Source organism: Cnephaeus nilssonii (genome assembly GCF_951640355.1).
Source record: "Cnephaeus nilssonii genome assembly, chromosome: 18".
In the NCBI taxonomy this organism is placed as follows: domain Eukaryota; kingdom Metazoa; phylum Chordata; class Mammalia; order Chiroptera; family Vespertilionidae; genus Cnephaeus; species Cnephaeus nilssonii.
The window spans coordinates 1,013,848-1,034,176 of record NC_137089.1 but is presented as its reverse complement, the minus strand read 5'-3'; the positions used below and the strand labels follow the sequence as shown (position 1 = coordinate 1,034,176).

The 20,329-nt window shown below is 68.7% G+C and overlaps 1 protein-coding gene across 3 annotated transcripts in view; it reads right to left on the bottom strand.

The window, feature by feature from the left end:
• The window catches only part of TSNARE1 (t-SNARE domain containing 1), a 49,749-nt gene extending 30,287 nt beyond the window's left edge, over positions 1-19,462 (bottom strand). For 2 of the 3 annotated variants that reach the window (XM_079796365.1, XM_079796364.1), the window contains exons 1-7: positions 19,343-19,462; positions 9,360-9,475; positions 8,560-8,637; positions 7,777-7,846; positions 6,333-6,423; positions 5,457-5,531; positions 4,943-5,002 (exon numbers count right to left, since the gene is read on the bottom strand). In XM_079796365.1, coding sequence (XP_079652491.1) covers positions 4,943-5,002; positions 5,457-5,531; positions 6,333-6,423; positions 7,777-7,846; positions 8,560-8,637; positions 9,360-9,447 — 462 coding nt within the window. In that variant the 5' untranslated portion in view covers positions 9,448-9,475; positions 19,343-19,462. The remainder of the gene's footprint in view (positions 1-4,942; positions 5,003-5,456; positions 5,532-6,332; positions 6,424-7,776; positions 7,847-8,559; positions 8,638-9,359; positions 9,476-19,342) is intronic. The other variant, XM_079796366.1, reaches the window with a different exon arrangement.
• Positions 19,463-20,329: the final 867 nt, after the last annotated feature.

Below are 20,329 nucleotides of genomic sequence, written 5' to 3'. Positions count from 1 at the left end.
CACCCCCGGGCGCCTCAGAGAGCCTGTCCCCACCCCATCCCCCACCCACCCCCTGTCCGCCACCCCATCCCCCACCCCCACCCCATCCCCCACCCACCCCCTGTCCGCCACCCCCATCCCCACCCCCACCCCCTGTCTGCCACCCCATCCCCACCCCCACCCCCATCCCCCACCCCATCCCCATCCCACCCCCTGTCCGCCACCCCCCACCCCACCCCCACCCACCCTCATCCCACCCCCATCCCCCACCCACCCTCATCCCACTCCCCAGCTCTCATCCCCTACCCCACCCCCACCTCTATCCCCCACCCCCCACCTCTATCACCCACCCCACCACCACCAACCACCTCTCATCCCCTACCCCACCCCCATCCCCCACCTCTCATCCTCTACCCCACCCCCACCCCCACCCCCCACCCCACCCTCATCCCACTCCCCAGCTCTCATCCCCTACCCCACCCCTACCTCTATCCCCCACCCCACCCCTACCTCTACCCCCCACCCCACCCCCATCCCCCAGCTCTCATCCCCTACCCCACCCCACCCTGGCAGGGCAGTGGGCCTGGGCCTCCACCCTGTGCTGGGGTTTCGTCCCCGCAGAGCCACTGGGCATGGGGCTGCTGTGAGTGGTGGGCAGGGGTCAGAAACAGGCGGACACCGGCCCCGCCCTGCAGCCGTGCACGCACCTCGGCCACCCCAAGCCTGGCTGCAGCGGGCATGTGGCGGCACCCGCCCCGCCTCAGCCAGGGTCACACAGAGGCCTCCCGGAGCCGCCCCTGGTCCCTGCCTCCCGGGTGATGACTCCAGGGGGTCAGAGGACCCACTCAGCCTGGGGGCCTGCAGATCGTGAGCAGGGTCCCCTGGGCGACAGCTACGGCCATGCTTCCCCCCACCCCCACCCCCGCGCAGGAACATGATCCCGTCTCCAGTTCTTCCCGCACATTTGGGACAGGAAGGCTGCCGGCCGGGCCTGGGGGCAGCGCCATGGACGGCGAGAGCCCAGCGCCCAGACGTGCTTGCTGGGCACGGAAACCAAGAAGTCCACCACCAAGAACTGCAGCACCGCAGTGACCAAGGCCAGCAGGCCCGCGCCTCAGGACAGGAGCCGGGGATGGGGGGAGGGCTCAGGACAGGAGCTGGGGATGAGGGGAGGGCTCAGGACAGGAGGTGGGGATGGGGGGAGGGCTCAGGACAGGAGGTGGGGATGGGGGGAGGGCTCAGGACAGGAGGTGGGGATGAGGGGAGGGCTCAGGACAGGAGGTGGGGATGAGGGGAGGGCTCAGGACAGGAGGTGGGGATGGGGGGAGGGCTCAGGACAGGAGCCGGGGATGAGGGGAGGGCTCAGGACAGGAGGTGGGGATGGGGGGGAGGGCTCAGGACAGGAGGTGGGGATGGGGGGAGGGCTCAGGACAGGAGGTGGGGATGGGGGGAGGGCTCAGGACAGGAGGTGGGGATGAGGGGGAGGGCTCAGGACAGGAGCCGGGGATGAGGGGAGGGCTCAGGACAGGAGGTGGGGATGGGGGGAGGGCTCAGGACAGGAGGTGGGGATGGGGGGAGGGCTCAGGACAGGAGGTGGGGATGGGGGGAGGGCTCAGGACAGGAGCCGGGGATGAGGGGAGGGCTCAGGACAGGAGGTGGGAATGGGGGGGAGGGCTCAGGACAGGAGGTGGGGATGGGGGGAGGGCTCAGGACAGGAGGTGGGGATGGGGGGAGGGCTCAGGACAGGAGCTGGGGATGGGGGGAGGGCTCAGGACAGGAGGTGGGGATGGGGGGGAGGGCTCAGGACAGGAGCCGGGGATGAGGGGAGGGCTCAGGACAGGAGGTGGGGATGAGGGGAGGGCTCAGGACAGGAGGTGGGGATGGGGGGAGGGCTCAGGACAGGAGGTGGGGATGGGGGGAGGGCTCAGGACAGGAGGTGGGGATGGGGGGAGGGCTCAGGACAGGAGGTGGGGATGAGGGGGAGGGCTCAGGACAGGAGGTGGGGATGAGGGGAGGGCTCAGGACAGGAGGTGGGGATGGGGGGAGGGCTCAGGACAGGAGGTGGGGATGGGGGGGAGGGCTCAGGACAGGAGCTGGGGATGGGGGGGAGGGCTCAGGACAGGAGCTGGGGATGGGGGGGAGGGCTCAGGACAGGAGGTGGGGATGGGGGGGAGGGCTCAGGACAGGAGCTGGGGATGGGGGGGAGGGCTCAGGACAGGAGGTAGGGATGGGGGGGAGGGCTCAGGACAGGAGGTGGGGATGGGGGGAGGGCTCAGGACAGGAGCCGGGGATGGGGGGAGGGCTCAGGACAGGAGCCGGGGATGAGGGGAGGGCTCAGGACAGGAGGTGGGGATGGGGGGAGGGCTCAGGACAGGAGCCGGGGATGGGGGGGAGGGCTCAGGACAGGAGCTGGGGATGGGGGGGAGGGCTCAGGACAGGAGGTGGGGATGGGGGGAGGGCTCAGGACAGGAGGTGGGGATGGGGGGAGGGCTCAGGACAGGAGGTGGGGATGAGGGGAGGGCTCAGGACAGGAGGTAGGGATGGGGGGAGGGCTCAGGACAGGAGCCGGGGATGGGGGGAGGGCTCAGGACAGGAGCCGGGGATGAGGGGAGGGCTCAGGACAGGAGGTGGGGATGGGGGGAGGGCTCAGGACAGGAGGTGGGGATGAGGGGAGGGCTCAGGACAGGAGGTGGGGATGAGGGGAGGGCTCAGGACAGGAGCCCGGTGGGGCGGGCGGGGGGGGGGCTCAGGACAGGAGCCGGGCCAGGGGGGAGGGCTCAGTGAGACCCGCAGCCCTTCCCTTTCCTGAAAGGACCAGAAAGCGCCCTTATTCTCCTCACAAAGGCCCGATTTGGGTCTTCAGCTCCAGCGGGTCGGAGCTGCGCCGCGGCCCAGGGCGGGCGGAGGGCCCTGTGATGCCTTTCCAGCTCCAGGCGGCAACAAAGGCGGCTTTCTCCTCCCTCCAGGCCCAGGGTGCGGGTCCCTCTGACACGCAGGAGAGCCACCGCCCGCTGCCGGCCGGAGTCCTTTCCCGTGAGAAAGACGAAACCCTGAGGGTCATTGCGGCGGCCCGGGGACACCCACCGCGGGGTCAGTGAGGAGCACAGGCCTCGGGCTCCGGGCAACAAGCCACCCTCCAGTGCTCCTGCCTGGACCGCCGGCCGGACAGGGCCCCACGGGTGGGGTCACCTCGCTGTGCACAGCTCACGGACTCCTGAAAATCATCTCATCTCCCCTCACTCCTCAGAGCAGCACTGACCACTCTCTCTAAAAAGGAATTCTACTGGAACGTAACTGGGCGTCGTGCTGCTGAGCACGGCATGGCTCCCGGGGGGAGCACGGAGGAGTGCCCGTCACGGTAAGACACGGCTCGGCGTGCACCGGCGTCCCGTGTCCCGCGAACCACTGCCTCTCCCGCCCACACTGCGTGACATTTCCAGGCGCCGCAGCCTCTTCCACGAGGTACTGCCCGTGTCTGTTATTTTGGGGGCGCGAGGAGGTGTGGGGGTCCACTTTGCCCTCTTCCTGAGAGCACGTGCCCCCGCCATGTGCCGGCCTAAGGCTTTGCCCTTTTTGGTTCTTGAATGGAGCCGTTGCCTCGTCCTTATTGATTTGTGAGAGGCCTTCATATGTTACTAGAGGCCGGGTGCACGGAATTCGCCCACGGGCAGGGTCCCTCGGCCCGGCCAGTGATCAGGTCGATCGGGCCTTCCTTCCTTCCGCGTCGCCCCCCTCGTCAGCACACGTCATAGCGAGCGATCGAACTCCCGGTCTCCCGGTCGAACTCCCGAGGGGACACTGCATATTAGCCTTTTATCTAGATAGATGGCTGTAAGTCCTTCTCAGATACGAGTTGTGCAAATACCTCCGCTTACTCTACGGGTTGCCTCTTCACCCTCTTAAGGGTGTGTTGGCTTTAACAAAGTCAAGTTCGCCGGCCGTCTTCCTGGTGGCTGGGGCTTCCTCATGGGCGGGAAGGACGCTGGCCGCGCTTTCTCTCAGGCTCAGAGGGGTCTTCCCACTGTCTCCCGGCTCCCAGTTTCCTCGAGAAGTCAGATGTAAGTCTTATTGCTCCTTTTTAAATAACGTGACTTTTTCCTGAGGCTTTAGTCGGCTTTTAAGATTTCATTTTTGCCTTTCTCGTTCAAAGTTTTATGATGATGTGACAGGACACATTTATCCTATTCATCGTAGAGCTGAAGCACTTGGACACTTCTAGAAAATTCTCAACCGTCACCTCGTCAGCCGTTGTTCCTCCCCGCTGCCTCGCCCCCACCCTCGTTCGTCTAGGCCCGTGGTCAGCAAACTCATCAGTCAACAGAGCCAAATATCAACAGGACAATGATTGAAATTTCTTTTGAGAGCCAAATTTTTTAAACTTAAACTTCTTCTAATGCCACTTCTTCAAAATAGACTCGCCCAGGCCGTGGTGTTTTGTGGAAGAGCCACACTCCAGGGGCCAAAGAGCCGCCTGTGGCTCGCGAGCCGCGGTTTGCCGACCCCGGGGGTAGGGCTCCAGTGACTCTTTCCTAGGCTGCCCATCGGTCCTCCTCAGGGGAGGGCTGGTCCGACAGAAGTCGGCGAGTGGAACTGCCAGCAACTGCCCCGGGCCAGGCCAGCCACAGACCTAAGGTCCAATCCCAACTTTTATTTTAATGTTTTTATTGACTTCAGAGAGGAAGGCAGAGGGAGAGAAAGAGACATCCGTGATGAGAGAGAATCATGGATCGGCTGCCTCCTGCACAGCCCACACTGGGGATCGGGCCTCGTACTTGACCTCCTGTCCATAGGCTGACAGACCACCACTGAGCCACACCGGCCGGTGGTCAAATGCCACTGTTGAAAGGTCATTTGTCCAGGCCGACCCCTGTGACCAAGGCCCGCCCTCAGCCCCTCCACTCGCCCCTGGCACCAGCGGGACCGTGCGGCCCTCCGCCACGGCCATGGCGAGGCCGGCACCCACCTGCCGCCGGCCAGCCGTCTGTGCCGTGGGCAGCAGAGCTCGGGACCTCTCGGCAATTCCCTGTTGGAAACAGCACGGGGGGGGGGGGGGGGGAGGACAGGGAAGAACAGGAGAGGCAGGAGGAGGGAAGCGATGGTCAGACAGACAGCTCGCACCGGGCGATGCCGACAGCAGAGCACGGCCGCCGGGAGAGGGCGCCCTCAGGGCGGCAGGGAAACCGGGCACGCGGCCGCCCGCCAAGGACCAGGGCACCTGACTCCCTGGCCGAGCTCCCCGCATCAGGAGGGGCGAAGGCTGGCTCCCCACCTGCCGGGAGGCTGTCATGCAGACACCTCCGGGGGCACCAGAGGGCCCACCCTTCCCTGCACACGCCCTGCGGTCACCCCGCGAGGAAGGCCCTGCCTCTGCTGTGGGGGCGGGGACCGCACAAGCCCAACCGAGGGAGCGAGGCCCAGCACCCACCGGCACCAGCACCCACCAGCGCCCACCAGCGCCCTCGCCCGCAGCGCCTCACCGTCTGCACCGCCCCGTAGCGCTGAATGGCGTCCGAGAGCTGAGCTTTCAGGCGGTCCAGCTGAAGCCGCTCCTGCTGCAGAGAGAGAGAGAGAGAGAGAGACAGAGAGAGACAGGGAGACAGAGAGAGAGAGAGAGAGAGAGGGAGGCAGGCAGGGAAAGAGAGACAGAGAGAGATAGCCTTAAACACCTGGGCCTCCCAGCCCCTGCCTCCCTGCGGCTTCAGGTCCCACACTCCTGTTCTCTCCTGGCAGCAGCTGCACTGCACCCCTCCTCCATCCATACTAGCCTCGCCGCCATCATCACCTCCACCATCACCTCCACCACCACCATCACCTCCACCCCCCCACCACCCCCACCATCACCACCACCACCATCAACACCTCCACCACCACCACCACCAACACCTCCACCACCACCCCCACCACCAACACCTCCACCACCATCAACACCTCCACCACCATCACCTCCACCACCATCACCTCCACCATCAACACTTCCACCACCACCACCACCTCCACTACCATCACCTCCACCACCATCACCACCTCCACTACCATCACCTCCACCACCACCACCTCCACCATTAGAATCGCTCATCCCCATCTACATCAGCACTCCAGTGCCATCACCCCATCCCCTCACACCCCAGCTCGGCTCCAGGCACAGCCAGGATCACCGTGACACTCACTACCCATTCCCGTGGGCACCCTAACTGCCAGCCTGCTTCCCAGTGCAGCTGAGCCTTGGCATTGGCACTATGTGCCCCAAGCCAGCCTGAGCGTCCTGCACGCACACTGCCCTGCACTGCCCGGCCTCACTCCCCGCCCACAGGACGCCTCCGCCCCCTGCGGTCCCCTCCCGCCTCAGGACATACCTGGGCGCAGCCCCGCAGCAGCTCCGACAGCCGCTTCACCACCCTGGTGCTGGTGGCGACGGTACGGTTCGTCTCCTGCTGCGCCAGGTGCCTGAGGCAGGCAGGGGTGGAGGTGGGCGCGGGACCGGCAGGGAGACAGAGGGAGACAGGGAGGAGCGGGAGGGTAGGAGACACGGAGAGGAAAGGGGAGAGGAAGGCCAGCAGGAAGCAAGAGGCCAAAAGACGGTGAGGAAACAGGAAGAATGGCCGAGGGTCAGGGAGGGTGGAGAGCGCCAGGCGGGCCACAGGGACAGACAGACGGAAACGGGGAGCAGAAAGCAGGAGGGGAAGGAGAGGACACAGTGACTGCAGGTCGAGGAGCCCGTGCAACACCAGCCGGCCCTCGCCAGGACCCTCGGGCCCACCGAGTCAGCGCCTGCACCCCCACCCCCAAGGGGGCCCCAGTCTCAAGCCCTCCCATCGTGTGCGTGCACGACGCTCGGGAAAGGCCCCTGGGGGTCCGCACGGTCGGGAGCCTGGGGTGGGCGCCTCAGAAGGAACTGGGCTGGGCGGGCCCTGCAGGTCTGAGGTGCCAGCCCCAGGAGCTGTGGCCTGGAAGGACCAGGGAGACCAGCCCTCACCAGCTTGCAGCTGACCCCGCCCCTCAGACTGAGGACCACCGAGGCAGACCCGCCTCAGGCCTCCTGCGGACACACGGGCGAGGCAGGGCCCTGGCCGGCTTTGGCCCCGGCAAATGCCAGAGGACACTCCTGTCCCGCGAGCTCCAGTGGTGCCCGGCGCCCTGCAGGACCCCACAGGCAGCACCCGCTGACCAGGTGGATGCCCTCAGGTCCGGGCAGCCAGGCCCCCAACACCATCACCAAGCACGTGAGCGCGGCTCAGAGGAAGAGGGCGTTCGCCGTGGGGGGGGGGGGGGGGGGGCTCTGTAACTCTTTGCCGGCTGTGGCCCCAGGAAGCTCCGCCTCCTGGCCTCGGTTTCCCCACGCGCCAAAGGAGGGCTGGGCTGGGCCATGGAAGGGCCCCCGGAGCCGGGCCGGTGGGTGAGTCTGGGCCCCGGGGCACCCTGAGCAGGAGCGTCAGGTGTGTGAGTGGGACCCGGGGCGGATTCCGGATCCGCGCCCCCCCCCCCCCCCCCGCCCCTCAGCAGCCCCCGGTGGGCGCAGCCCCTGCTCAGCCTCTGGCCGCTCCCCGCCGCTGCTGAGCGAACGGACGCCTGCACCCCCAGGCGCCTCCGCGTGTGGCCCGGAGCTCGGGCCTGTGGCAGACACTGTGCACGTGGGCGCACGCCTGTGTGTGGGGGTGTCGGTGCGGGCCCAGAGGGACCCCTGGGCGTCCGTGTGGGGTCACGTGCACCGGTGAGCCGTGTGAGCCGCCTCAGGTGGGGGCGTGCGTGTGGCTGTGGCCGTGGCCGTGCCGTGGCCTCAGGGGGCACAGGCGCACTCACAGGCTGTCCCGCAGCTCCTGGGTGTCCCTCGGCGTCCCCAGGGACCGGAGGCCCTGCTCCAAGGAGGTCGCTGCAGAGAAGGGTACTGGGTGAGGACAGAGGTCCCCCCACCAGGGATGCCCAACTCCAGGGTGTGGGCCCCACCCCCCAAGAGGCAGCCGGCAGCCGAGGACACGGTGGCCAGGCCGGGAGACGTCCGTGTGACCGAGCACCTGCCAGGACACGGGGCAGCAGGGCCGGGGCCTCCCGCTGGCCCAGCACCAGCCCAGCTTGCTCGCTCGGTCAGGCCTCGGCAGGGGCCCCGCCCTGAGTCTGAGGAGGGGGCTTCTCCCGCTCCCCACTTTCCTCCTCTGCCTGCGGCGCTCCTGGGCCGAGGCAGACACCCCCTCCCGCACGGTCCCAGGTCTGCGGGAGCCTCGGGGACGTGACTCTCACCCCCACCCCAGCCCAGTGACCAGGGCGCCAGCTGTGGCCAGCCGAGGGGCTCTGAGGCACTGCCTCCCAGGACCCGTCCAGGTCACTCAGGCCTGCAGGGCGGGGCACCTGCCGCAGGAGCACGTGCACATGTGGAGCACACGGGGCCGGGAGGGGGGTTGGGAGGGGGGTCGGGAGGGGGCCGCTGACCCGCCGGTGCTCCATCCGGAGACCCTGAGCCCAGGCTGCAGGGCGGTCCAGTCAGGGGAGAGGCCACGGGCACACACACACACACACACACACACACACACCCGGTCCCCTCAGCCCCGAATGCACGCTGGGCCCCGGGCAGGCCGGGCGGGCACTCACCACTGGCACTGATGCGGGAGACCCCGGCCGCCGCCTCCTGGAACAGCCCCTGCAGGTCCCTCGGGTCCAGCTGGGTGGCTGCGAGGAGACGGGGGGGGGGGGGGGGGGACGTTCACCGCATGCCCATGGGCCCAGCACCACGAGCGTGGGCGGTCCCGGAGCTGGAGGCCCAGGCCCCCTTCCCAGCCGGCCCCGGGGTGGGGAGATGGGAACGGAGCCCCTGCCCGTGCGGCGCTGAGCGCAGGGAGAAGCGAGGCCACACCTGGGGACCCCCGCCAGCAGCCCCTCCGCCAGGCACACGCCAGAGACACGAGAAGCCGGATCCCCACGGAACCTGCACACGCCTGCTCACCCGCCCGGAGCGGAAACGCCCGTCCCTCCGTGACAGCGAGGGAGGCCTGGCCCGCCCGCAGCCCCAGCGCCCACGGGCCGCACAGCGCTGGGGAGACCCCCGCGGGCCTCCGTGACCGCCCTCACGCGTGGCAGCCGCCCGGGCGCGCTCACATCGCCACACGCACAGAGCAGGACACACACACACAGCTCACACTCACCCCCCCACACCTCACACACACACACACACACACACACACACACACTCACCCCCCCACACCTCACACACACACACACACACACACACACACACACACACATGCACTGGGAGCCGCACACAGAGCAAAAGCAGCCACAGAACAAAGCGAACCACAGGTTCCCCACACAGGTCCGGGGGCGGGGCCTGAGTGGGTGCCGTGAGGGGACAGCCAAACGGGAACTGCTCCCCCCCCCCGCCCCGCTCTCCGTACCTAGGGGCTGGTAGCCCTGTCGTGAGGGTCCCCCGAAAGGGCCCCGGCTCCCCAGCCCGCCGCCGCCGGTGATGGATCCGTAGGACATCTTCCCGGGGGCGGCCGCCTCCTCGGGGCTGGAGGAAACGGGGGAGGGGGGGGGTTAGTGCTCAGGGCGCCCAGTGCCTGCCACCCGCCCACGCCCCACACCGCTGCGTCCCCACCCCGGCCGGCCCCTGCCCGCCACTCAGCTCCCCTCCTGCCCGAGGTCTGGTGCGGAGACACTGGAACAGCACCCCCACCCCCCACCCCCGCGGGACCCTCTCAGACACACGCCCCACCCGGCCCCGCGCCCTGCTCTCCACTGAGCAAGCCGCTGCCTGGCTCCGGCTCCTGAGACCGCTGGGACCCTCCACAGGGGCTGAGCCCCCCTCGGCCACCTGCTGCCTCAGGGGGAAAGGGAGGCGGGGTGACGTGTCCCCGAAAGGAGACAAATAAGACAGCAGCGAAACCAGGTTCAGCGAGGAGCTCCACGTCCCAGCCCCGGACACCCGAGCGTGACAGGACCAGGAGCGGTGACCGGGGCGGCACCACCTGGCCAGACCTCAGGACCCCGGATGGGACCACACCCGAGCAAGCAGCTCGCACAGGCCGGCCCCGGCCGGGCCAGCGCTCCGCACCAGGAGGCCGGGCCGGGACAGCCCTCGGGTGCGGACCTTCCGGGAAGCGGAGCCAAGGCTGCCTGAGCAGGAGGCACTGAGGGCGGCGGAGGCTCTGCCCAGCCAGGGGGCAGCCGGCCGGACGGGGCGACAGAAGGTTCCAGAGAGACCTCCCAAGGAGCGAGACGAGGGCCCTGGACGTGGAGGGAGGAGGGCGACGTGGGGAGGGTTGGGGTTGTTGCTGAAAAGCACAGAGAACACGACGCCCTCCGGGACACAGCTGACAGGGCGCGAGAAAGCACCGGTTCGTGTCACCCCGAGGTCCTGCGTGTGCGGGGCTGTGAGGAGCCCCCACCTGGGCGAGGACGCCACCCGAAACTGCGCTGGGGTGCCGGGGCGTGGGCATGCACACCCCCCGACTTGCAACCTCACCGGGTGGGCGGCCGTGTCTGCTCAGCACACAGCCCCCAGCTGCGGCCAGAGGGAAGAGGAGGCCCTGGGAGGCCACCAGGCGCCACGGGCCAGCCAGACCCCAGCCCCCCGCGCCCTGTGCCCGGGCCTCGCCCTCTGCTTCCAGCTTCCCCCTCACCCCCCCCCCCCCAGCCAGGTCATGCCCGGGCCCTCACCAGCTGTCCCACGGGCAGGCGAGGCGCTGCAGCGGCCGGGCGGGGGAGGGGCCGCAGCCAAGGCGGCGGGAGCCACGCAGAGCCAGGCCATGTGGGTGCCAGGAGCGGCCCAACCGCCCCACGCTCCAGACACAGGCACAGGCACAATGTCGCTCCCAGGAGCCCTCCTACTGCGCGGCTTCCGTGGCCGCCCCGGCTGCCCGCCTCCTCCGGCCTCATGCCCCCGGCTGGCGCCTGCTGTCCCTGGCACCGTCCCCACAGCCGGGAGGGAGCCGCCGTCCCCGGGCTGCCAGACCTGAGCACAGGGCGGCAGAGGGCGCAAGGGGCCTGGGCCAGCAGCACCGCCCTCACCAGCACAGAGCCCCTGCCTCGAGGGGCCTGGACGGGGCACCAGGGCCAGGGCCGGATGGGACAGGGCCTGGGGGTCAGCCCTCCTGTCCTTCCGAGACCAGGACGGTGACCGGCGGCTTGTTCCCACGCCCCACAGCCAGCTGGGCGCCGTGTTCACTGCATTCCCTCCAGGCCTGGCACCCTCAGGGAAGTGCCCAGCAGCGACCGCCTGGGCCCAGCCCAGCCCGGCTCCAACCCCACCTGGGCCCTGGGAGGCCGGGGGCCTGGGCTGCGGTGCTTAGAGACAGCAGCTCCCAGGGCGGGCAGGAGGCACGGCGCCCAGCCCATCGGGTCCGCGCTGTTCCCGGTGACACTCCACCCAGCCGCCCGGCCACCTGCCCCAGGGCGCCGACCCCTGCCCCAGGGAGTGGACACCTGCCCCGGGGAGCGGGCACCTGCCCCGGGGAGCGGACACCTGCCCCGGGGAGAGAACACCTGCCCCGGGGAGCGGACACCTGCCCCGGGAGAGGACACCTGCCCCGGGGAGCGGGCACCTGCCCCGGGAGAGGACACCTGCCCCGGGGAGCGGGCACCTGCCCCGGGAGAGGACACCTGCCCCGGGAGAGGACACCTGCCCCGGGGAGCGGACACCTGCCCCGGGGAGCGGACACCTGCCCCGGGGAGCGGGCACCTGCCCCGGGAGAGGACACCTGCCCCGGGGAGCGGACACCTGCCCCGGGGAGCGGGCACCTGCCCCGGGAGAGGACACCTGCCCCGGGGAGCGGACACCTGCCCCGGGGAGCGGACACCTGCCCCGGGGAGAGAACACCTGCCCCGGGGAGCGGACACCTGCCCCGGGAGAGGACACCTGCCCCGGGGAGCGGACACCTGCCCCGGGGAGCGGACACCTGCCCCGGGGAGAGGACACCTGCCCCGGGGAGCGGACACCTGCCCCGGGGAGAGAACACCTGCCCCGGGGAGAGGACACCTGCCCCAGGGCGCCGACCCCTGCCCCAGGGAGCGGACCCCTGCCCCGGGGAGAGGACACCTGCCCCGGGGAGCGGGCACCTGCCCCGGGGAGCGGGCACCTGCCCCGGGTCAGTCTCAGTCGTTGAGAAGCCCGCAGGCTGCACCGAGGCCACCTGGGCCCAGAGCGCCCTCCGCGGCCAGCCACCCGCGCCCACCAACACGCTTCAGCCACGCACTATGACCTGGGGGTGGGCGCCTTGGAAACTCGGGGGGGAAGGTCACATCCTGGTCACACCTGGCGCCCAGGCAGCTGTGCCAAGTGGAAAAGATGTCTGGGACAGGATCGGGGTCACAGGGACCCCAGGACGATGACGCACGCCTTCCAGGAGTCCGGGGGGTGGGGGGTGGGGTGTGGGCAGAGGCATGCCCTCACCCAGCTCGAAGCCCAGCTTTCCGAGGAGACTCAGAGAGGGCACTGACTTAGCCCAAGGCAGGAGACAGACAGACAGGACCCCGGGCCACGGCCGCCCTGCCCCCGGCCGCCTCCCTCCTCCCTGCTCCCTCCACAGCGCTCCCCACACCAGGCACCCCGGTCTCAGGTCCGCCTCACACTGGTCCTCCCACTGGACCAGGAGCCACGGAGAGGGGACCACATGCTCCTGGCTCCGTACAGTCCCCCCTCCCCTCTCCCTCCCTCCCTCCCTCCCCTCCCCTCCCCTCCCCTCTCCTCCCCATTAGTGGAGCCCGGAGGCACGTGTGTGACTCAGTTACATCTCGCACAGACGGGGCAGGCGTGGCCACGCGTGACCACCAGGCACACCCGCTTGCACCAGCTGCGTGTGGGTGGCTGCACTGCCTCACCGCTCTGTCCCCTCAGACGCTGCGACGCCCACAGCAGGGAGCGCCCCAGCACACAGACCCGGGGACACAGGAGCTCGGAGCAGGCTGCTCCCAGGAGGGGGTCAGGGCCCCAGGAGGGAGCCTAGAACGTTCTGTCCCGGGAAGAGGGAGGGCGTGCTCGAGGGACGGGACCTCTCGGACGCGCACGGGCCCGCGGGAGAGTGCCAGGGGCTGACCCGGGCAATCCAGCAGGATCACCCACAGGGAGAGGAAGAACCATCGCCCCCAGGCCATGAGCTCCGAGTCCGCAGCGTCACAGGTGAGTAAGACGGGGGAGCGGGCGGCCCCTCGGAGCAGAGACTGGCCTCGGGGAGGAGGGCGACCCTCACACAGCAGCTGACGCAGGCAGAGCCCGCGGGGCAGGGAGTGGGCTCCGGTGAGTAACAGGAGAGGCACCGCCTCCGCTCCGTCCCCCGGGGGCTTGTCAGTTACAAGCGGAACAGCCACCGCAGAGGAGACGCCTGGCAGACGCCACCTCAGCCAACGTCACTGGCGATGAACAGCCACCGTCGAGGCCTCCTGGCGCCAGGCGCCCAGGACGCGGCGCAGGACTGTGACCCTCCCGCCCGACGCCCACCCGTGGTGAGAACTCGGAAACCCCGCGAGAGGCCGCGGAGCTGTCCCCAGACGGGGCCACAGAGGGCAGGCCTCGGCCCGGTGGCATGGCTCAGAGGTCGAGTGTCGACCTACGAACCAGGAGATCACAGCTCGATCCCCAGTGCGGGGCGTGCAGGAGGCAGCCGATCAATGATGCTCTCTCATCACTGACGTTTCTGTCTCTCTCTTCCTTTCTGAAATCAAAATATATTCTTTAAAAACAAGACCTCAAATTCATTCACCGTGAAGGAGAGGCGGGTGCCGGTGGGAAGCTGGGCCACGCCCGGGTGACTGGCGCGTCCCTCGGGGGCAGCTGGGCGTGTGGTCACAGCAGGGGAGTGTCGCCGTGGCCCGCAGCACCGAGGCGTGGAGCCAGGTTGCTCTCTCCGCACGTGGCAAACATGGAAACAACCTGCACTTCCACCCACAGGACCGGGAAACCGACCCTCACACCCACACCCGACCGGCTCTCTCCTCCAAGGAAAAGAGCCGCGCTCCGGCTGATCTAGAAAGATCTCCGGTCGTTTGGTTTGGGTCACAGAAGTAAAACCAGGGCGTAGGAGCGTGCTGTGACGTGACTTGGGAGAGGAAAGGAAACAGAGTGCACTTTGTATGCGGCCGACCCGCACGTGGCGGGCTGTGCGTGGGGATGCCTGTACCCGTGTGCATCTGGGAGGCCGGATAAGGGACCCAACAGGACACTGCAGGCTCACGTGCGGCCGGTCCACACCCTGGAACGGGATTGGTCATGAGGATGAGCTACGGGTACGTGACGACCTTGAGAAACAGGCGGGAACCCTGCCATGGCCACGCCGTCCCCCGAGGGTACACACTGGCCAGCGGTGTGTAGACAGCACCCTGCAGTGGGCGTGGCTATGAGGGCACCAGGGCGGGGCCTGCAGACGGACAGCCTGCATTCTGACGGCCCCGAGGGCGTCCCGGGTGAACTTGAACTTCACTTTGCAGACACCACGGGGACACGGTCCAGGGGACATGGGGTGGCTGGGGTTATTCTGACACTGCACGTCAGCGGACAGGCACCTCAAAGCATTAAACCCAATAACAAAGACACCAGCGGTGCTGAGGCTGCTGGGGGGCAAAGGTCATCATCAACCTGACTGACCTCCCAGGCACCTCCCCTGGAACACGGGGACCAGAGGGAGGCCAGCCAGCAGGCCCCGCCTCCCTGCACGGGCCCTGGAGGAAGACGGGGGCCGCGGGAAGGGTGGCCTTGGGGCTCTGCTCCCAGCCCTGCTCTGTCAGGGTCCCCACACGTCCCCGCCTGCCCGGCCAGCTCTCCAACCTGGAGCCCGAAGAGTGAGCTGCAGGCCAGGGAGCCCCCTCCTCCCACAGTGCAGAGTCCAGGGCCAGCTCCCTTTTGCTCGGAGCACCTGCTCAGGCCCCGCCCACCGTGCGGGCAGTGCCCCTCACCTCTGCGGGCACCTGGGCTGTGGAGGTGCCCCAGCCCCTCAAAGGCCCAGCAAACAGTGCTGCTGGCTGAGCAACAGTCCTTTCCAACTGCAAGCTGGAGCCCCCGCAGTGCGTACTGAGCACCTACTGTGTGCTCTTCCTGTCCCCGGGCCACAGGGACAGAAAAGACACAGGGGCCCAGGCGGAGTACACGGGAGCCCAACACAGACCACGACAACGCCACGAGGGACCTGCGTGTGAGGCTGCGAGTCTGCGGCCCTCCCGGCACCGACACCGAAGGGCTGGGGCCAGCAGGACGGGCAGGCAGGGTGCTAGGTGGGGGCAGAGAGCTGACACCCAGGGCGCTCGGGCAGCCAGGACACGGCCCGCAGGTCAGCCAGGGAGGAGGCGGCGCCCGGGCACAGCGGGGAGCGAGCACAGAGCTGCCCTTGGCAAGGAGAGCAGGACCGTGAAGGGTGAGTGACGGGGACAGAGCGTCCGCCCGGCAACTGAAGGCTTTCCGGACCCGGAACCAGGCAGCAGGAGACCCTCCTCCCCGCCCCCGCCCCCACCCTCGGGTCAGTGCCGGGCAGTGGGCCCCGGCGGAGGGAGGCGGAGGGTGAGCCAGCTCCTTGGCGCAGCTCCCAGCCCCGGGCTCCGGGCAGCCACGCCCGGGAAGAGGCCGCTGGGCTGTTGGGCGTGGGAGAGGGATCTGGGCTGCGGGTTTTGAAAAGACGTCCCTGCCGAGGACTTGGCGGGATGGACACGGGCCCCGTGGAGGGGGAGGGCAGCCAAAGGTGCCGGGCCAGGCAGGGGGCACCGCTCTGCCAGTGCCCGGAGGAAACCGGACGCCCCACCTGCCCCAGAGGACACCCCGCCTGCTTCACCACCACCCGCACCCCCATGCCCAGCTTCCCGGTCCGTGTAGGCTCGGCCTGCACCCCAGACCACACCCAGGGTCTGGCTTGGCCGACAGGACAGACCGATGTGGACAGACGAATGCCTGAGCATGGCACCCGGCCCCAAACCCCCAACTGCTTGACTCGGTGACCACCGCCCCACGGGTCAGGGAGAGCCAGCCACAGCCCGCGGTGAGCTTTTCCACCCACCGCCCCCCGGCCTCCCCGGGACCAGCCCGCCTCTCCGTGGGAAACACTCCGGGCCGGCGGCCTCCCTCGCCCTCGGCCTGGGCTCTCCGTGAGGAGCCAGCCCCGAGGGGAGAGGCCGGGAGTGAGTCTAAAGCAGTGACCGACGTCCTCGGACTCACGGCACCTTCCCCGGCGCACGCTCTCCCAGCCGGGCCTCCGGGAGCAGCAGAGCGGGGATGCCGGGGCCGGAGCGCTGGGTGCAAATCCCGCCCGGTCCCCAGGGGCCCGTGCCTCTGTTAAGTTACTCAGCCCTGACCTGCTGGCCTAGCGAGGGCCTGGCAGACACCAGGTCAGCTCTCCTGCCTCCCGCCAACCCCCTCAGAGCAGGCCACGGCCTCCCACCGGGGCAGAGCACGTGGGAGCCGAAGGGTCGCTCAGCAAGGGCAGCTGTGCCCCGGGCAGCCTCCCGTGCCCCACCAGCCAGGTCTCCAAAGGCCCTGAGGCACCGTGTCCGTGTCGGCAATGGCGATGACATCACCCCCTCCCCCTCCCCCTCCCCCTCCCCTCCCCCGTGGCTGCAGGATCAGGCAGGTCGGGGCTCGGGGAACGAGCTGATGAGGGACATCAGTCAGGACCCCATGGCTAAGATGCTGCAATGCTGCATGGGGGGGCGGGGGGGGCTCCCTGTTCCCGTGCCAGGGCGCTAACGCAGTCAGGGCGGGCCCATCCTTCTCTCCGGGGAAACCAGAGGCACAGACAAGAGGCCACCCACCCCACCAGGGGCAGGTGGACTGCCTCCCAGGTGGCTGGCACTGGCTGCTCGGCTGGTGTCGGGCACCTGACCGGGCGGCCAGGGCTTGGCTGGCTCATCTTCCCCTGTGGGCAGGCCTGTGCGGGCTGCAGGGCTGGGCTGGCTGCGCTGGCTGCTACCCGCGGTTTCCCGGGAGGCTGTCGGCTAAACTCGTTATGTTCTTGAAAGTCGGCTCTGTGCGCCGTCAGCAGCGACGGCCTCGCCAGCGCTGAGGGCAGTCCTCTCGGATTCATCTGGTTCCCGCCGACCGCCCAGCGCTGCCTGAGCGTCTGCTGGGCCCGTGAGTGCAGGGTGAGGAAGAGCCACGGGAGAGAGAGGAGCAGAGCTGGAGGATGAGCGGGCCGTGGGCATAAATGCGGTGCGCCCACCCCAGCGGGCACGGGACAGGGAGTCCAAGGGCGTTGCCAGCAGAGGGCCTGGCATCGGCACTCAGGCTGGTGAGGACACACACGGACGTGCCCGGCCAACATGGCCCAGTGGCTGAACGTTGACCTATGAACCAGGAGGTCAGTGTGATTCCCGGTCAGGGCACGTGCCCGGGTTGTGGGCTCCATCCCGTGTGGGGACGTGCAGGAGGCAGCCAGCCGATCAATGATTCTCATCACTGATGTTTCCATCTCTCTCCCCCTCTCCCTTCCTCTCTGAAACCAATAAAAATATTTTTTTTTAAAAAAACACACACATGGGGTGTGCAGGAAACTGCACTTCTGCTCTGCCGGGGCCATGAAGCCAGTCGGGGAGGATGTGGCTGGAGTGACAGGCAGGAGCCAGACCCCGGCCTTCACGCTGCAGGAGAGGCGGGGAAGGACTTGGGGACGCCTGCCCACCCCAAGCCCACGCGTTCCTGAGCCTGGACACCCACGCAGGGCCTGCAGAGGAGCATGCACCCAGGTGAGCTGCCTGGACACAGGGCATCCAGGCTACAGAGGGAGACAGTGTTGGTGGTCCGACGAAAGCCCCGCTTCCTCCAGGAAGCCTTCCGGGTTTGCCCATCTCCCACAGCCATTGGCAATCACGACGTGGCTCCTGACCTACACTGGCCTTGGCAGGCATTTGCCGCGCCAGATTCGTACCAAGGACTTACAACTGGGAGGCTCACCACGGGAAAGCACCGTTAAAATGGGCCGAAACACCCAGCCGGCATGGCTCAGTGGCTGAGCGTCAGCCTATGAAGCAGAAGGTCACGGTTCGATTCCTGGTGTGGAGCGTGCAGGGGGCAGCCAGCCGATCAATGATTCTCTCTCATCATTGACATTTGTCTCTCTGTCCCTCTCTCTTCCGCTCTGAAATCAATAAAAATGTATTTCTTTCAAAGGCCAAAACACTCCAATACCGACAAACTTCATCCGTATCCTTCACCCTAACACTGTGTCCGCGCTTGGGGTGCAGAACTCCCAAGCCTGCTTCCCAGGGACTGAAGATAAAGCAGAACACGAGCATCGGGCGACACGGACAGGACATGAAACACTGGACAGGAGACGCCCTGAGGCAGGACACGAGCAGGGAGAGGCGGGTCAGGAAAGGGAGCCGGGCCGGCTCGGATGGGAGCGGGCAGGTGAGGAAGTGTAACCGGGCAACCCGGGGTGCGGCCGCCTGTCACTATTTGAGCCAACTGAGCAGAGACCGAGCAGGGTGACTCCTAGATGAGCGTTTATTCCAGTCCTGGGGCAGCGTGGGGAGCGGCAGGCCCTCCACAGGCATCTGCTCTGCACCCCCAAGCCGCTGCTTACCGGGTGGGAGGAGGGAGGTTACACGGGGAGCAGGAATGACAGGCCAGGGGGGCGGGGGTGGAGGCTGGGGTGGGGCTCCATTGTTTGGGCAACAAGGCTGTTAATCTCTCCCAGACAGTAGGCGGTTCTTGGCTGGGGATGGACCGCGCTCCAAGGCTGACTCCCAGGTCCAAGGCTGAGTCCCAGGTCCCGGGGCGCACAACTCCCAGCCGGGTCAGCCTGTGCTTTCTTCAACCAGAACAAAACAATCAGGGTTAACAGAGCAGAGCGATGCTTCTCCTGTTCTTAGCTCGGTAGTCCCCAAGGTTCTACTTCGGCCGAACCGAACCGAGGGGAGGGGCAGGTGCGGCTGGGTGGCTGCAGGCCCCGCCCAGCAGCCCGGCGCGCGGGACTTTCGGCGGCGGCCAGAGTCCACACCCGCGCCCCGCGAGGCCAGTGGCCACCACACCGGACGGCGCAGAGTCCCAGGGCAGCGACACGGTGTGACGGGGGAGACCCTGGAGGCCGCCGGGCGGAGGCACAAAGCCGAGTCCCCTGGCGGCTCCGCGGGCGCCAGGCCCCAGCCCCCGCCCGCAGCTCCACGAAGCACCTCGAGAGCCAGACGGAGGAGGGCGGGGAGGCGCGGAGGGGAGCGCACGGGGCCCGGCTCTCCCTCCAAGGCTGCTCCCGCGCGGGGGCCCGAGGCTGGGGGTGGCCCAGCGCCCCGACACCCTGAGCCCTCAAACCCCGCTGCGGGGGGGCGGGGTAGCCTGACGCACGCGCCCTGGGCTGGGGCCCCGCCCCGCCCCGCCGACTGCCCCTCCGCCCCACTCCCACCCTCCCCGGCCTTGGACTGCGCGCCCTCCCGGCCTGCTCGCCCACCTCGCCGCGCGCCGCCGCCTCACCTGGGCCTGGGCAGCTCGCGGGCGCGCACCGTGCGTTCCCGGCGGGAGGAGCGGCGCGGGGGGCGGGGCCGGCACCCAAACCGCTCGCGTCGGCCCCGCCCGTGAGGCCCAACGCCGAGAGGCCACGCCCCCCCGGCGCCAGGCGTCAGCCAATGGCCGTCCGAGCCGCGGACGCGCCGGGGACAGAGTGCACGAGGGACTACAAGTCCCAGAGTGCCCCGCGCCTGTAGCCGGAAACGGTCTGGGAAGGCGGCCGGCTGGGCCTCTGAGCCCTCTCCCCCTAGCGCCCAGCCCCTTCCCAGCCCTGGGAGGCGGCGGGTTCCTGTCACGGCCCAGCCTCAGTCTCTCCCCATCAGGGGAGAGGTGACCTTGAAGGTGAAGTTGGCACGAGCCAGGCCTCCCAGTACCTTCAGTGGCGGCCCCTCCTCTGAGCAGCTGCAGCGCAGGGCGCCCTCCCTCCCCGCTCTGCCTGGGGGGCCTCCAGCCCAGGGCCACCCTCCCCCAGGACTGCGCCCCTCCCTCCTGGTGACAGCGGAGGAAGGGCCTGGGGCCTGTGTGCCCTTGGGCTCGCACCCCGCATGCTCATCTCCGAGCCCCCAGGGGAGCCAAGAGCCATCCCCACACCCTCCGCCTCGCCCAGGTCCAGGCAGCCTTCTGACACCTGCTGGCCGCCCAGCGGGGCCTGCTGAGCTCGGGCGGGGCAGACCCACGCTCCTTGGCCAGGGCGGACGCGGGATTGTCACCACACGCCAATCCCTGTCCACGGCGGGCTGAGCCGGGCAGCCCCCGGGCGCCCTGGACCAAGTGCACCCGCAGACTCACTAGGCAGGGGAGGCAAGGCCCTGCTTCCGCCCCTCCCAGTGAGCAGGGCCGCGGGGTGCGTCCCGGCACCACCGCCCATGCTGGTGTGGGTGCTCCCCACTGGGACCGGCTCCTCTCACCCACCCACAGGTGACCTTGACCCAGGGCTCTGGGGTGGGGAGGCCA